This window comes from Vitis riparia, chromosome 16 (assembly GCF_004353265.1).
Source record: "Vitis riparia cultivar Riparia Gloire de Montpellier isolate 1030 chromosome 16, EGFV_Vit.rip_1.0, whole genome shotgun sequence".
Classification (NCBI taxonomy): Eukaryota; Viridiplantae; Streptophyta; class Magnoliopsida; order Vitales; family Vitaceae; genus Vitis; species Vitis riparia.
This window is the reverse complement of record NC_048446.1, coordinates 406,545-425,552: the sequence shown is the minus strand read 5'-3', so window position 1 is coordinate 425,552 and position 19,008 is coordinate 406,545. Positions and strand designations below refer to the sequence as shown.

General features: G+C 33.8%; 1 protein-coding gene across 1 annotated transcript; it reads right to left on the bottom strand.

Annotated features, from left to right (window-relative positions):
* Positions 1 to 920: 920 nt before the first annotated feature.
* Positions 921 to 2,714, bottom strand: LOC117934179 (cytochrome P450 89A2-like). Its single transcript, XM_034855811.1, has 2 exons — positions 1,160 to 2,714; positions 921 to 1,065 (listed from the first exon to the last, which is right to left on the bottom strand). The coding sequence occupies exon 1, from the start codon at positions 2,712 to 2,714 to the stop codon at positions 1,185 to 1,187; it is 1,530 nt and encodes a 509-aa protein (XP_034711702.1). The 3' UTR covers positions 921 to 1,065; positions 1,160 to 1,184.
* Between the last annotated feature and the right edge of the window lie 16,294 nt (positions 2,715 to 19,008).

Here is a 19,008-nt window from a genome sequence, read left to right as displayed (position 1 = left end):
GGGAGGCCATTGTTTGAAAGTGCAGCACTAAATGGTATACATAGGGCTTGAGAAAATATCTCCTATGTGTTACATCTATTCTACACCATATTATCATATTGATGGAGTACACCCTTGAATGAGTTTAAGCCATGTGCATCTGAGAAATTTGCCAATTTTTATTATTAAAGCATATTTTAGAAAAATATGATTTGAAGTTTCCTTGAATAAACCTAAATCATAATTCTCATTTTATTTTATTTTATTTTATTTTTTGACAAATTTCTAACTAAGACATTTTATGAATGTTCCCATTGGTCACTTTTTTTTTTTTTTTAAATAAATATATTAGTAGAAGTAAAATTAAAATGAATTTAATGAAAACCTCCATTGCAAGAAACCAACTTTGAGAAATCTACAAACTTATAAACTAGTATATGTTTATATAGATTTTTTTTTTTCTTTTGAAAGGATAGAATTTCTAAATAAAATAATTGTTAAAATAAATATATAAAAAAAAAGAGAGAGAGAAAATGATATAGAATGGGAATGAGTGTTTTTCCTCAAAATTTCTTTCTCGATTATTGAAAATAGCTAAACAAAAATGATTTTACTAATAGAAATTGTGATTGGATATAAGTAACTATTTGCATACCATATAGAGAGTAAATATAAAAGCAATACACATGAAAATTGCCTACATATATATGAGAAGAAGGTGGTGCTTAGGAAATAATAGGCTAAAAAATTAGAGAAAACAATTATCAACATGGAAAGAATCTCAATTACAATAAACTATTATCCATAAAGGAAATATCCAAAGAGAATAATCCCAAGAAAAGAAATATTTCAATGCAATCAAACATAAGACATATTTTTCCAAATTTAATATATGGTCCATCCATGGTACCCATTATTTCCTTTCCCTCCATAAGGTAATTTTAGAACATAGAAATACAAAAATTCACGTTCACTTATAGAAGCATTCAAATCAACAAATACATAATTAGGAATAATTCTAGGATAACCATCCTATTGCATAAAATCCCTTATGTTGCAGTTACCTTGCTCCTTGTGCCCATCGATCTGAAAACATATCAAAGAAACCATATGTATTAACTGTAAAGTTTCAGAGTGACTGAAACCCTATTGAACATGCAGAAAACCTAATGAACTTTACCTCATGTGCAGATTCTTCACAATCCTTATTTTAACCTTGGAGATATGAGAGCCTGCAATGGGCTCTTCATCATTATTGCAAACTCTTCCTTCTCTGATAGATCAATATCATCTCCTTCCACAGCCTTCCATTCAAATTTCCATACCAAATTGGCCACATAATACTCCAAATGCAGCAACCCTAAATTATACCCAGGGCAAACCCTTCGTCCTGCACCAAATGGCATCATCTTAATCTCCCTAGTCCCAGTTATATCAAATGCTTCTTCTCTCTCTCCCCCACCATTACTGCTCAAGAACCTCTCGGGCCTGAACTCTTTTGGATCTTCCCATATTTTTGGGTCTAGACTGATCTCCATAACCCTGAAATTCACAGTAGCATTTTTGGGTATGAGGTAACCGTCCAAGACTGTATCTTGGGTCACTGAATGAGGCAGCACAAAGTGTCCTGGAGGATGACGCCTCAGACCTTCCAAAATCACGGCCTTTAAGTATGGCATCTTCTGCAAATCTTCCTCCCTTACCATTTCCGCTCCATCCTTCACAACCCCACTAATGTCTTCATACACCTTGGCTTGAATATGCGGGTATTTCACCAGATTCGCCATAATCCACTGCACTGTAGTGCTTGTCGAATGAGTTGCAGCGTTGAGAAACTCCGAGCACAAACTAACTATCTCTCCATAGGTAAGCTTCCGGTTCTCTTCCGGCAGTTGCAGGTCTAGCAAAGTGTCAGCATACGACAAGACATAGTCCTCTGATTGCCCTTGTTTTCCTTGCATTTCTTGCTTTAGCTGTTGTCTGGCTCTGATGAGGGGAATCAGTACGGCCTCCTGATCCTTGCGAAGCTGTAGCAACTCCTCCCAACGCTTTTTGAACAAAATTTTCCCCAATCTACCCCAGAAATTAAGCGAATTGAAGCGAGCATAGCTGAACAAAACTTTCCGCTCAACCACTTCAATCTCTTGAATCTGCTTCTCTCCAAGCTTGTCCCCGAAGCACATAAGAACCAGTAAGCAAAACATGGCGTATCCGAAGTGATCAAACACAGGGATGGGTCCGGAATGGTTTTGAAGGCGAGAGAGGAGAATGTCCAAGACCCACTTGCGTGCGCGAGAATACGATTTGAGGCGCAAGGGACTGAGGATTTCGTAGGTAAGGTTGCGGCGCAAGAGGCGCCAGTTCGGGCCATAGACTCCGGCGCTGATGTTCTGCTGGTTGCAACTGATAACTCTGTGGGTGAGCGGTGCGGGAGGGCGGTCGGCGAAGACCGCGCCGTTCTGGACTAGGGCTTGGTGGACAAGAGATTTGGTGGAGATGAAGATGGTCGGGCGAGAGCCCATTCGGAGGGTGATGATGGGGCCATACTTAGCGTGTAGATCTGGAAGAACGGATTCGAGTTCTGAGTATGATTTCCGAAGCCATAGAAAGTTTCCAATGAATGGAACTGTAATGGGTCCCGGAGGGAGCCTGTTTTTTGGGAAGACAAGATCATAAAGAGCCTTGAGAAGAGCCGCAACACAGAGGGAGACGATGATGAAGAACCACTTCTCCATATCCTATAAACAGATTAGTCTTCTGCAGAGGTGCGGAAAGTCATATATAGCTAATATATGGCATATATACCATCTAGATAAACATCTGATTAGGGTTTTCCGATCATATTGACATAAAAATCTTATTAGAATAAATAATATTTTTATTTTTGGTATGTTTCCATCCTTATAAATTTATATTTGCTCATATATTCCAAATAATTTCCTATCTTGTTTTTCCCTTTTTTTGGGCTAAATTATTCCATTTACAGAAAAGGATTGGCTAAACTATAAATGGTAAAGGATATAATTTTGAGGGAAAAATTTTAAAATTTTGTTCAAATTTGGGTTGAGGCAATGCATTAAATTATCTTGTTATAGAACAAATTCATGAACATTTGGTTTTCCAGTTTTAACATAAGGGGAAGGTAAAAAAATGTAAATAAAATACTTAAAAAAACTCATTTAGGTGATATATGGGTAATATTACTTTCCGAATTTTAGATATTTTAATTATTATTATATTACTAAAATAGAGAAAACTTTATATATTTGAAAAATATGGAGAGACCCCAAATAATACCAAATATGATAAATCTTTCTCAGGTTAAAAAAAGGTACATTGGATGGATTATGCTTTGTATTCCATTTTTGCCCCTTACATAAATCAGTAATTATATGATATTCTAGGGATAATATTCAAAAATAGTATTTTAGAATATACATATCCAGTCCAGTCAATTAAACCCGTCTTAAGGAATTAAAGGTATATGATTTATATTTTATTCCTCGGCCGGATTTTATTCTATCTATACTCTATTCCAGAGTTGAAGAAAATCAAAGCTATAATTGTAATCCTTAGAAATTATGAAAAATGTTCCATCAAAAATATTTTGTTATTGCTTCAACTCATATTCCCAAAAGAAAAATGGATCCTCCTTTAGCAAACAAACTAAATGTATAAATTAAGATAAGAATGATTTATTTTCATGACAACAACGAATTTCAATTAAAAGGGAAAATGTTTCGTACTAATAAATTCGTTGCCATAAGAGTATTCGGAATGTCGTAATGGATGAAAAAGTAAATGTGAAATTTTTTATTCATTAAAGGAGGATCATATCCCCTAAAAAGGGCCAATATTTAAAAAGAAATTATTAAAAAAAAAAGGCTATTATGTTGCACAATCAAACAATGTTTTCAAAATCTAATCGATCATTGAATCGAAAAAGTTATCGGTTCATGGTTCATTGGTCGAACCGCGGTCGAACTGATGACATTCAAAATATATAATTTATAAATTATTAAAATTTAAAATAATTATAAAAATAATAATTTATATATTATTTAAAAATTAAAATTTTATTTATAAATCATAAAATTAGTTTCAAATTAGAATTTTAAATTAAAATCATAATTTTAATTTAAAATTTAAAATTTAAATAAAAAAATTATTTTAAAATTAGAAATTTATTTAAAATTGTAATGTTTTTAATTTTATCAATAAATCCTATCTCATACCATCCATATAAATTCATATAAAATGCATTAAATCATATTTCACACTATCCATGTAAATCCATATAAAATGTATTTTTTACTTTGTCAATTTGAGCTCCCAATCTCCCACCCTATGTGAAGACTAATAAATAAATTATTATCAAGTAAAAGTTTTAAAGAAAGTGAATAATTACTTCGTATACGGATTGGGATGACGTCTTTTTCCTTTCCCAAACGCACTGTAGACAAGCTGAAGTTGTGTTCTGTGATTGGTGAAGTTGGGCTTCTTCATCAACGCTTCCGAGATCGAATCGATCACAATCGAGGATGAGACAACTACCTGGAATAGGCAGTTTACAGACCGCTGCTGCCGCTAGGTTCTCTTCAATCCGTTGTTTTTCTTATATATATATATATTCACTTTGCTGTTAATTTGCAGCGGGGGATGGTTGCAAGTGTTTTTATATCTTCCAAAATGGCCTTGTTTTGATACTATAAAAATAAAAAAAGAAAATTAATTGAACTGTCCGGTTCGGATGGAACTGGTCGGTTTGTCTGATTTTGATGGAACCGATCGATTCGTCCGGTTCGGATGGAGCCGGTTGGTTCGTTTGGTTCATCAGTCAAACCATTAATTCAATTGGTCTGATTCCGATTCAACCTATTGCCGGTCGAATTGATCGGATCGAAACCATGACCGACCGACAGTCGAACCAGTCAGATCAGGTCGGTTTTTAAAACCATGCAAGTTCTTGTTTGTAAATATATATTGATAATGATTATATTAAAGTTCATTTAAAATAAAATAAAATAGATTAGTGAAAGTATAAAAATCAGTATTATAAGTTTCTTAACAAGTATTTTTTAATATCATTCATACGTGTAGACCTCAAAATTTGTCCTAGTTTTATCTTTTCATTAATTTTTAGCTTAATTTTATTCTTAGTTTTTAAATCTAGATTATGTTTTATATTTTTTTGTCCACTCATCATGTAATTATTAGTTTTTATTATTTTGTATGTTATTTTATTATTATTATTATTATTATATTATATTATATTTCTTTTTTTTTTCTTTTCTCTCTCATCTTTCTTCCTACATTCCCCAACCACCCCACACACTCTTTCTCTCTCATGCCCATACCCCTCTTCTCTTCTTCCCATGACACACTCCACCCACTGGCAGAGAGACACAGACGACCCCTATTCTTCATTTTTTTTTCTCCCTTGGAACACCCACTTCCAACACACACCAGCCGACCCCATATATTTTTTTCTTCCGTTTTTCTCTCTCTCCACTCCCTCTTCTTCCTCTTGACACTGCCACACGCCCTCTTCATTTCCTTCCTTTTTTATTTTTTTTATTTTTTTTATTTTCTATTTTCATTTCCCAAAAACCCATCAATCTCTCACCGCGGCCAATAGTCGCTGCTGCCGACCCATGACCCCTTCCTATTTTCTCTCATTTTCTCATTTTCTCACTTTCCCATCATACTTATTTTTCATTATTATTATTATTATTATTATTATTATTATTATTGGTGCAGTGATGGTTTGTGATTTTAGGTTTAATTTATTTATTAAATTGAATTTGGTTTTAATTGTAAATTGGGTTAGCATAGATTGGGCTTAATTTTGGTTGTGAATTTAGGTTTGTTTATTAAATTAGGTTTTAAAATATGAGATATTAAATTTAGGCCTAATTGGATTTATTTTGATTTATTGTATTTGGACTTGACTAATTGTGTTTGTATTTTGGTAATTAATTGAGAAATTTTGCACTATGACTATTGGCATGAGGGTATTTATGTTGAGTTATATTTGCTAATTTGAGCCCATTTTTAATTAACGAAATTTATTGGACTAATTTGAAGTTTGAATTTGGGTTTTGAATATTTGTTTGAGATTTTGTACATATCTTGATATTTACATTTGATCTATTTTTGTTTTTGCATAGGCATATTCTACTATCTTGTTGGATGAGTACGAATTAATGACACGTAAAACACGAAATTTCATGAAAGAAAGTGAGGCTCGAAAAGCTATAAGAAGACATTGAACTTGTTGTAAGTTTGTTTGGGTACACGTTTTATTTCCCACTTTTATTTGGTTTTATTTTTATTAGTTTCTGTAAATATTTATTTATATATATTTACTTGTTGTATACAGAATTAGATATCGAACAAACTAGATTTTTTTTTTTAAATAAGAGGAATAATTTAGTAATTTTTTTTAATAAAAAAAAATTTAAAAATGTTCTTCTTAATAAAAGAAAGTTTTTTATTAATACAAATTTTAAAAAATCTTTTAATAAAATCCCAAAAAATAGAATTTGAAAAATTATTTTTAATAATAATTTTCCCAAAAATTTCTTTGTTTAATAAAAATTGTCCAATTTTTTTTTTTTTTTTTTGTAAATAAAGTTGTCCCAAAAATTAATTTTTAATTAAAAATTCTTTTACAAATAAAGTTATTTTTTTAATAATTTGTATAGTCACTTTTTCTTAAATGAAAACAAATTGAAATACTTTTGTAAATAAAATTATAAAAATTCATTCATTTTTTTTGTAAAAACAAGTAAAAATAGTTTTTGTACCAGAATTGAAATTTTGTAATAAATTTTTTTGATATAATAAGTGTAAATAACTTTTTTGAAAAATTAAATACAAATGAAATTGAATCAAATCACTTGAAGAACATATTTTGTAAATAAATAAATTGAAATCACTCATTCAAAATTGTTTTTAATAAAATCCTTTAAGATTTCTTGAAAACTATTTTTTTAATATTTTTTATTTAGTTCAATAAACCATTTTTCATAATTCTCTTGTTATTTATTTTGTGTATTATTTCACAATTTTATGCTAAACTTCAAATTCTTCGATTTGATAATGGCGGGGAATATAATAATGCACAATTTCACAGATACTTTCAGGAACATGGTTTGCATCATGAGGCATTTTGTTCTCAAACACCACAACAGAACGGTGTTGCAGAGCGCAAGAATAGACACATCTTAGAAATCACTCAAGCTCTCTTGACTGCTGCTTATGTCCCTAAACGATTTTGGCCAGATGAAGTAATGACTACTGTATACTTAATGAACCGACTGCCATCATGAGTTTTGCACTACAAAACCCCTCTTCAAGTTCTCGCACAACATGTGACGTTACCATCAGTTCTAATGCTTCATCCAAGAAAGTTTGGTTGTGTTACATATGTTCATATACATAAGAATCAACGGACAAAGCTTGATCCATGTACTATCCGTTGTGTTTTTCTTGGCTATGCAACTCACAAGAAAGGATACCGATGTTACGATCCAGCTACAAGGCGACTCTATACCACCATGGATGTCACCTTTATTGAATAAGAGAATTTCTTCACTTTTCAATCTTCCCGCTCCTCTCTTCAAGGGGAGATGATGAGTGAAGAGCAGAATTGGGAAAATTGGCCAAGCTTCGAAGAAACTTCAAATGATATAGGGGAGGTTCAGCCAAGAGAACCAACGGCAATACTGATAGATCAAAGAGGAGAAGTTGAAAATACTGAGCATGTCGAAGTAGAGATCGAACAACAACCATCAAGAGTAGATCAAAATGGAGAAGTTACGGAAATTGAAAGTGAATAGCCCTTCCATGACCTGACAGTACCACAATCAGATCAATCTCCTAAGAATATTCCTGAGGTACAAGTTCTAAACTCTCCTCACAATATTTCTGATGGCTATAAACTATCTTTCAGGCATAACCGCGAGCAACCACCAAACCGCTATTCATCCGATCATGGAACGAGCAAGTCAAAGTACCCAATTGCCAACCATATCTCAACTCAAAAATTGTCTGAACCTCTCAAGGTATTGGTTCATAAATTATCTGCAGATGGTGTTCCTAATACAGTGAGTGAAGCCATGAATAATCCCAAATGGATCCAAGCAATAAAGGAAGAGATGAAAGCATTATAGAAAAATGATACTTGGGCGCTTGTGCCATTGCCTGAGGGGAAGAAAACTGTGGGATGTCGATGGGTGTTCTCTGTCAAACACAAAACAGATGGATCAGTTGAAAGATATAAAGCAAGGCTCGTTGTGAAGGGATATACTCAGACATATGGGGTAGATTATCAAGAAACTTTCTCACCTGTAGCAAAATTAAATATTGTGAGAGTACTAATCTCTCTTGCTGCAAACTTGGACTGGCTGTTGCACCAATTTGACGTCAAAAATGCCTTTCTCCATGGGATCTTGAAGAGAAGGTGTACATGGACATTCCATTGGGTTTTGTTTCTTCGACACAAGGGAAGGTAGTTTGCAAGTTACAAAAGGTGTTATACGGATTGAAACAGTCTCCTAGAGCATGGTTTGGACGATTTAGCCTTGCATGAGAAAGCACCGTTTCAAGCAAAGTAATTCAGATCATACTCTCTTCTTGAAGCACCAATGGGGGAAGGTAACAACTTTAATAATCTATGTTGATGATATGATAATTACAGGAAATGACGAGGAAGAAATCTCTAAATTACAAGAGCATTTAGCAACTGAATTTGAGATGAAAAATCTTGGAGGGTTGAAGTATTTTTTGGGGATTGAAGTAGCTCGATCAAAACGAGGCATATTTCTATCCCAAAGGAAGTACGTGCTTGACTTGTTGTTTGAAATAGGAATGCTTGATTGTAGACCTGCTGATACACCAGTTGTTCAAAACCATGGCTTGGGAGAATTTCCTAACCAGACCCCTACCAATAAAGAAAGGTATCAACGCCTTGTGGGAAAGCTGATATACTTATCTCACACACGACCTGATATTGCTTATGCGATGAGCTTGGTGAGTCAATTCATGCATTGTCCTAGCGAATATCATATGAGTGTAGTGGTTTGTATTTTACGGTACTTGAAGTCTTCTCCAAGAAGAGGACTAATGTTCACGAAAAACCAACATCTGCACATTGACGGCTATACGGACGCAAACTGGACAGGGAACATTACTAACAAAAAATCTACATCGGGCTACTTCACATTTGTGGGAGGCAATCTGGTCACTTGGAGGAGTAAAAAACATAATGTAGTTGCTTTATCTAGTGTAGAGGCTGAGTTTAGAGGCATGGCTAAAGGATTGTGTGAGCTACTTTGGTTAAAAAGATTATTGGAGGAAATTGAGTGTTCATCTCAGGATACAATGAACTTGTTTTGTGATAAAAGGCAGCCATAGCAATCGCGCACAACCCAGTTCAAATTGACTGCACCAAACATGTTGAAGTGGATTGGCATTTCATCAAGCAGAAGCTCGAAGACAAGGTCATTCAGTTTCCTTTTGTGAAGTCAGAAGATCAACTAGCAGATATTCTTACAAAGGTTGTCTCTAGCAAAATATTTCACAACTCACTTGACAAATTGGGCATTGATGATATCTATGCACCAACTTGAGGGGGAATATTGACGTGAGTTGTTGAAGGAGCAATTATAGAAATAAAAATATTCTAGTTACCAAGTTAGTTTTATTTGATTGTAAATCATCTAAGATTGTAGCCTAGATTAGTGTGATTAGTTTCTTCCAAATTAACTTCATGTACAGGTTATATATAACCCTCCTCTATTGTATCTTTCACATATAGAAGAATACCATTTTTCTTTTCCTCAACATATACTCCTTTGTATACGGTTTAACGCTTTATTGTTGCTATATATAATCTATCATTCCTTTTCAAATATTGTATGGTTATAACATTTTTGTTTTTAGGTACCAATTAATTTGATTGACTTTCATCCATCACATAAATGAGAAAACATAAATGCATATCTTTAATATTTTAAAATTATTATCACCATTAAATTATACATTTTATCAATTTCTCAATACTCTTAATAAAATTAGTCATTATTTTTTATTTTATACAATGACAAGTGACATTAAATACTAATTTATTTATTAAGTGATTAATTAAAATTCATCTTAGCCCAGTTGGGTGATTGACCATCATTGAGATGTGATCTATTAGTCTTTGGTTGAATGGTCTTTGATTTTTGTTTTATATTCTTCAACTATGGTATAATCTAATTTTCCATATATAAGTAAAAAATTATAAGTACTCATTTGTAATAGATACTAAACCTTCGTTTAGGTTATATTTGATTCCCAAAAAATTATTAAGAAAATTTATTTATTTTTTTCACTATTTTTATCATAAAAAATATAAAAGAGAATCAGCTGCAATTAAAAATTAGCTAAACATTTATATATTTTTAAATTATATAATCTTAATATAGAAAAATAAATAAATAAAATGAATTAAAAGAGCCATACAAAAATAATTTATTAACCTTAAATTCGTTTAGTTTTCTTTTTTTTTTTCCTCTAATATTCATAAACCAAATATAGCATTAGTGAATGACTTATTTAATTAAAAAGGTTATTGAAAACCTAATTTTGGAAATATAACCCTTCATTATTTTTTTGGCATCATTTTAAAAAAACACTCTCATTTTTTTCTTATAAAAATAATTATTTCTTTTAAAGCATTCATGTAAATACTTAAAATAATCAAGGGTATTTATATATATATATATATAAATGAGTTACTCTTCAAATATAAGGATTATTTTCATCATTTTTAACTAATTAGGTTTTAATAAATTGAGTAAATCTCTAGATAGTTTTAATACTCGATCTTTCATTTGAATTAGAATTGCCAAGTAGTTACTCACTAATGATAATCACCAACGTTACAACATAATTTCAAAGAGTCTTATCATACTGTTAGGAAGTGTCCCAAATTCCTAATTAGTATAGATTCTTTTTTGTAAAGAATATTATATAGAATATTTCTAGGTTGATATATTATTGTAATATTAGACTTCCTTATAGAATAAGGAAGTTTGTTGGAAATATCTCTATAAATATTCTAGGTCATGAGGGGAAAAAGTTATGAGATGGAGATGGGCCTGTAGAACTATACAAGGTGGATAGAGATGTGAGGAAGAACGGGAGATACCCGGTGGAGCGAGATGGCTCGTAGTAAGGTATGGATACAAGGAGTGGGGAAACATAGGATGTTTCGGGAACCTAATAATTGTATCTGGTTTTGTCCTCTGTAATATTCTCTATTGTATAGTGGAATCATTATCTCTCATCCGTGGACGTAGGCATGGTTGGCCGAACCACGTTAAAACCTCGTGTACCGTATGTGTGATTGTTTTATCTTTGTGTTCTTGAACTAACATTGTTGGCATCAAAGCTTTCGCTGGCACTACAACTGGTATCAGAGCCTAGGGTTAGGTTTGAGTGGGAGCAATGGCAGAGGAAGCAGGAAAGGCGTCTGGAATAGAAAATTTGATGGCACAGACTTTGCGTATTGGAGGATGCAGATTGAAGATTATCTCTATGGGAGGAAATTGCATCTGCCTCTTTTGGGGACAAAACCTGAGAGTATGAAGGCTGAGGAATGGGCGCTTCTTGACAGACAGGTTCTAGGAGTTATTAGGTTAACTCTGTCTAGGTCTGTTGCACATAATGTTGTAAAGGAGAAGACCACAACAGATTTGATGAAGGCTTTGTCCGGTATGTATGAAAAGTCGTCCGCAAACAATAAGGTGCATCTGATGAAGAAGTTGTTCAATTTGAAGATGACAGAGAATGCATCAGTAGCACAACATCTGAATGAATTTAATACAATCACAAATCAATTGTCGTCTGTAGAAATTGATTTTGATGATGAGATTCGTGCTCTGATCGTCTTGGCTTCTTTGCCAAACAGTTGGGAGGCAATGAGGATGGCAGTAAGCAATTCTACGGGAAAGGAAAAGCTCAAGTACAATGATATACGACATTTAATTCTGGCTGAGGAGATTCGCCGAAGAGATGCAGGTGAAACCTCAGGATCTGGTTCTGCCCTAAACCTTGAGACAAGAGGCAAAGGTAATGACAGATATTCAAATCGGGGTAGATCAAATTCCAGAAATTCTAATCGGAACAGAAGCAAATCTAGATCAGGCCAACAAGTACAATGCTAGAATTGTGGGAAAATAGGTCACTTTAAAAGGCAATGCAAAAGCCCTAAGAAGAAGAATGAAGATGATTCTGCTAATGTTGTAGCAGAAGAGGTACATGATGCATTACTTCTTGCAGTAGACAGTCCACTTGATGATTGGGTTTTGGATTTAGGAGCTTCGTTTCATACCACTCTACACCGAGAAATCATACAGAATTATGTTGCAGGTGATTTTGGTAAGGTGTATTTGGCTGATGGTTCAGCCTTGGATGTTGTGGGTCTGGGAGATGTCCGGATATCGTTGCCCAATGGGTCTGTTTGGTTACTGGAGAAGGTTCGACATATTCCTGACCTGAGGAGGAATCTAATTTCTGTTGGACAACTTGATGATGAAGGACATGCAATACTATTTGTTGGTGGTACTTGGAAGGTTACAAAGGGAGCTAGGGTATTGGCTCATGGAAAGAAGACTGGTACTTTGTATATGACCTCATGTCCAAGAGACATAATTGCAGTTGCTGATGCAAGTACTGATACAAGCCTATGGCATCGTAGACTTGGTCACATGAGTGAGAAAGGGATGAAGATGCTGTTGTCAAAAGGAAAACTACCAGAATTGAAATCCATTGATTTTGACATGTGTGAAAGTTGCATCTTAGGAAAACAAAAAAAGGTAAGCTTCTTGAAAACTGGCAGGACACCGAAGGCTGAAAAATTGGAACTAGTACACACTGATTTGTGGGGGCCTTCTCCGGTTGCATCCCTAGGAGGTTCAAGGTACTACATCACTTTTATTGATGACTCAAGTAGAAAGGTATGGGTTTATTTTCTGAAAAATAAATCTGATGTATTTGAAACTTTTAAGAAGTGGAAGGCCATGGTTGAGACAGAAACAGGTTTGAAAGTAAAATGTTTGAGGTCAGATAATGGAGAGTTCAATGAGTATTGTGCTGCACAGGGAATTAGGATGGAGAAGACCATTCCTGGGACACCACAGCAGAATGGTGTGGCTGAGCGCATGAACAGAACTCTCAATGAGCGTGCTAGAAGTATGAGGTTGCATGCTGGACTACCAAAAACTTTTTGGGCTGATGCTGTTAGCACTGCAGCTTACCTGATAAACCGAGGACCATCAGTTCCCATGGAGTTCAGACTTCCTGAGGAGGTTTGGAGCGGTAAAGAGGTGAAGTTTTCACATTTAAAAGTTTTTGGTTGTGTTTCTTATGTTCGTATTGATTCTGATGCTCGTAGCAAACTTGATGCAAAGTCAAAAATATGTTTTTTCATTGGCTATGGTGATGAGAAATTTGGCTATAGGTTTTGGGATGAACAAAATAGGAAAATCATCAGAAGTAGAAATGTGATATTTAATGAACAGGTTATATACAAGGACAGGTCAACTGTAGTGTCAGATGTTACAGAGATAGATCAAAAGAAATCTAAGTTTGTCAACTTAGATGAATTGACTGAAAGTACTGTCCAGAAGGGGGGTGAAGAAGATAAGGAGAATGTAAATTCACAGGTAGATCTAAGTACACTTGTAGTTGAAGTTCGCAGATCTTCCAGGAACATTAGACCTCCGCAGCGTTATTCACCTGTTTTAAATTATCTCCTGTTGACTGATGGCGGTGAGCCAGAGTGTTATGATGAAGCCTTGCAAGATGAGAATTCAAGCAAGTGGGAGTTAGCCATGAAGGATGAGATGAATTCCTTGTTAGGGAATCAGACATGGGAATTGACTGAATTGCCAGTAGGAAAGAAGGCTTTGCACAACAAGTGGGTATACAGAATAAAGAATGAGCATGATGGTAGTAAACGTTACAAGGCCAGATTAGTTGTTAAAGGGTTCCAGCAGAAGGAGGGCATTGACTACACAGAGATATTTTCTCCAGTTGTGAAAATGTCAACAATCAGACTTGTACTAGGAATGGTGGCTGCAGAAAACTTACATCTTGAGCAGTTAGATGTGAAGACAGCATTCCTTCATGGTGATTTGGAGGAAGACCTTTACATGATTCAGCCAAAAGGGTTCATTGTTCAGGGACAAGAGAATCTAGTCTGCAAACTGAGAAAAAGCTTGTATGGCCTTAAACAAGCTCCTAGACAGTGGTACAAGAAGTTTGACAGTTTTATGCATAGAATTGGGTTCAAGAGATGTGAAGCTGATCACTGTTGCTATGTTAAGTCTTTTGACAATTCTTACATCATATTACTGTTGTATGTGGATGATATGCTTATTGCAGGGTTGACATTGAGAAGATTAATAATCTGAAGAAGCAATTGTCCAAACAATTTGCAATGAAGGATTTGGGAGCTGCAAAGCAAATCCTTGGTATGAGAATCATTAGAGATAAGGCTAATGGTACATTGAAGCTTTCACAATCAGAGTATGTGAAGAAAGTTCTCAGCAGGTTCAACATGAATGAAGCTAAACCAGTGAGCACACCCTTGGGGAGCCATTTCAAACTAAGCAAAGAACAGTCACCGAAGACAGAAGAAGAAAGGGACTATATGAGCAAGGTGCCCTATGCCTCAGCTATTGGCAGCTTGATGTATGCTATGGTGTGTACAAGGCCAGACATTGCACATGCAGTGGGAGTTGTGAGCAGATTCATGAGTAGGCCTGGAAAGCAGCATTGGGAGGCAGTCAAGTGGATTCTAAGATATCTGAAGGGTTCATTAGATACATGTCTTTGCTTCACAGGTGCAAGTTTGAAATTGCAGGGTTATGTAGATGCTGATTTTGCTGGTGATATTGATAGTAGAAAGAGTACTACTGGGTTTGTTTTTACTCTAGGTGGTACAGCTATATCATGGGTTTCAAATCTACAGAAGATTGTTACTTTGTCTACTACAGAAGCTGAGTATGTTGCAACAACTGAAGCTGGAAAGGAGATGATTTGGCTACATGGTTTCTTAGATGAATTGGGTAAGAAGCAGGAGATGGGCATTCTACACAGTGACAGTCAGAGTGCAATTTTTCTTGCCAAAAATTCGGCTTTTCATTCAAAGTCGAAACATATACAAACAAAATACCACTTTATCCGTTATCTTGTTGATGATAAACTGGTAATGCTTGAGAAGATTTGTGGATCTAAGAACCCTGCAGACATGTTGACTAAGGGTGTCACTATTGAGAAGTTGAAGTTGTGCGCAGCTTCAATTGGTCTTCTAGCTTGAGGACAGGAGGATGAGTTGTAGGGATGAGGGATTGTTTCTTGGAGGATAGTGGTTTGATGTTGGTGATTGGACTAGTCTCCAAGTGGGAGATTTGTTGGGCTTTGTGGAGCCTAGTTTTGTTTGATCCAATTTGACGACCCAACCCGAATAATATTGCATGGCTTTTTAATGGGAGATTTATTGAGGCCTGTTGGGCCGTTTAGCCCATTGTGGAACCACCCTTTATGATTAGGGTTTTTTAGTGTGGTGGGGTTGTCGTGTTATATATATAGAGATAATATTGTAGCCGCCAGGTTGTACTCTGAATTCTTCCCTGATAATAGTGATATCCCTGCAACTCCGTGGACGTAGGCAAATTGCCGAACCACGTAAATACTGTCTTGTGCGTGTGATTATCTTTTCTTTGGCGTGTGTTTTCTTTAATTTTGTTTCTCACGGGTTGGGAATTCGGTTTAATTCCCTACAACTGGTATCAGAGCTTGGGTTGAAGATTTCTGGAAGAGCAAAAGATCACAAAACACACAAAATGAAAACAAAAGGAATTTTCACTGAAGGTGGAGTCGATTACTCTCTCGTGGTGATATGATACAAAAAGGTTTGTGTCATGGAGAGATTGAAGATTAACTTCATGGAATTTGGTCAAAAGTGGAGATTGTTAGGAAGTGTCCCAAATTCCTAATTAGTATAGATTCTTTTTTGTAAAGAATATTATATAGAATATTTCTAGGTTGATATATTATTGTAATATTAGACTTCTTTATAGAATAAGGAAGTTTGTTGGAAATATCTCTATAAATATTCTAGGTCATGAGGGGAAAAAGTTATGAGATGGAGATGGGCCTGTAGAGACTATACAAGGTGGATAGAGATGTGAGGAAGAACGGGAGGTACCCGGTGGAGCGAGATGACTCGTAGTAAGGTATGGATACAAGGAGTGGGGAAACATAGGATGTTTCGGGAACCCAATAATTGTATCTGGTTTTGTCCTCTGTAATATTCTCTATTGTATAGTGGAATCATTATCTCTCATCCGTGGACGTAGGCATGGTTGGCCGAACCACGTTAAAACCTCGTGTACCGTATGTGTGATTGTTTTATCTTTGTGTTCTTGAACTAACATTGTTGGCATCAAAGCTTTCGCTGGCACTACACATACAAGATATTAAAATAAATTAATTTTCTTTTCCTAGTTGTCCACTTTATTTTTTATGCTAATAATATATATTTTTTAAAATCAATAAGGAGAAAAATTGACATTTGACATATAATTAGTCAAATAGTATTGAGTAAAATTATCATTAAAATCTTTTATAATGTTATTATTAAGTGATATCATGAGCTCTGAAATGTTACATTGCTTGGTTGAATAAATGTTTTATATTTTATATAAAATTTTGTATAATGCTACAAAATATAATGTACAAGAAATTGTATTGAATATTTTAAAAATATCACTCAATTTTATATTAGTATAAATAAATTTAAATTATATTAGTGACAAAAAAATTTTGTATTACTCAATTACATTAATACTATATTGCAAAATTAAATTATATTAGAAAATTAATATTTATTTATTTTTTTTTTTCAAATAATCATAAATGATTTAATAATATGGAATGAAGGGTATTCATTTACATGGTAAATTACATTTATATTTGAATCAATCTTACTTCATTATATCATGTAGATTTTTTATTTTATAATACTCTACAATTAAATTACAATAGGAAATCAATAATTATCAAAACAATAAATTGGTTCACTAAATTATTTTTGTATGGTATTGAAATATAAAGTACATTTATATGGTAAAATTTATATGGTATGAATATTGTATTTTTAATTTATGTTTTTATCTTATAATATTACAAAATTAAATTACATTAGAAAATTAATAATTTTTTTTTTCAAATAATCATAAATGATTTAATAATATGGAATGAAGGGTATGCATTTACATGGTCAATTACATTTATATTTGAATCAATTTTACTTCATTATATCATGTAGATTTTTTATTTTATAATATTCTACAATTAAATTACAATAGGAAATCAATAATTATCAAAACAAACTTTTTAAAAAGAATTTTTTTTTATAAAAATATTCATTTATTTAACTATTATTTATTTTAATTAAAAAAACATATAAATAAGTGGAAAACAAAAAATGATGAACTTAGGTGAGATCGTGTTTATTGTTTTTTTAGTAGAATTTATTTTTATATGGTAACAATATGAAACATATAAGTGAGTGGAAAATTGAATATTATAATTCTTATATAAATGTGTTTATATATATTTAATTTGAAAAGTAAGTTGTTTTCCTTTTATACATGGTTAGGTTAAAATTTCAAAATGGCTTCAAAACATGATATTGGTTGGGAGCATGCAGAACCTATTGGTGGTAGTAGAAGAACCACAAAGTGTAAATATTGTGGGAAAGTTATACATGGTGGTATAACAAGATTAAAGCAACACATCATACATATATTCAGACAAGTGGAAGGATGTCCACGTGTATCGGTAGAAGTGTCACATAGTGTTAGACAACATATGTCTGATACTTCAAAAGAAAAATCATAGTTAAAGAAAAAAAAATGACTTTTGAGTTCCTTAAATAGAGAAAATTTTTATGAAATTAATGAGGGTGATTCTGATGATGAAATTGAGGAAGTTGCTATGGCTAATTTTGAAAGAAGACAAATGAAACAAGCAATGAAAGAAAGTCGTCGAATTTTTTAAGAATGTGGATAAGAGCATCAGAAATGTGGTAGTTACTCACAACCTTCTAATGCTAGGATTAAGCGCGGACTGACACATAGCTTCAGTGTAAGAGAAGGAGCTAGCATACCTCCAAAAGGAATTGATCCTACAAGTTCCCATCAAAGCAGAAATCAATAAAAAGCTTTTTTTCTACTGAATGCGTGAAGAAAGTGGGTAAAGCTATTTCTAAATTCTTTCTCTTTAATGCAATACCCTTTAATGCAGCCGACAGTGGGCCTTACTATCAATCAATGATTGATACCATAGCAGAAGTAGGTTCAGGCATCAAGGGTCCCACGGGATACCAAATTGGAAATACATATTTGGAAGAGGAGGTGTAAGAGCTTGAGGTATACATAACAACATTGAAGGCTAAATGGCCTATATATGGGTGCACAATCATGTGTGATGGTTGGAGTTCTAGGACTAGAAAGCCTATCATCAATTTCATGATTTATTGTGATAGAAGTATGATATACCATTCTTCAGTTGACACTACCAACATACCTAAGACAGTAGACTACATCTTTTCCCTTATGGATAAAGTTGTAGAGGAGGTTGGGGAGGAAAATGTTGTTCAAGAGTCACTGATAATGAGGCATGTTTTAAAGTAGCCGGTATGTTGTTGATGGAGAAATGGAAGCATTTGTTTTGGTCTCCTTGTGTAGCCCACTATATTGATTTAATGCTTGAAGATATTGCAAGCATGAAGCAAATTAAGGAGACATTAGATAAAGCTAAGATGACCACATGATTTATTTATAATAGCTTGAAAGTAGTGAATTTGATGAAAGTGTTCACCAAAGATAGAGATCTGTTAAGTCCAGAAATAACCCGTTTTGCCACTGAATTCATTTCACTTGAGAGTCTTATACGTTATGAGGC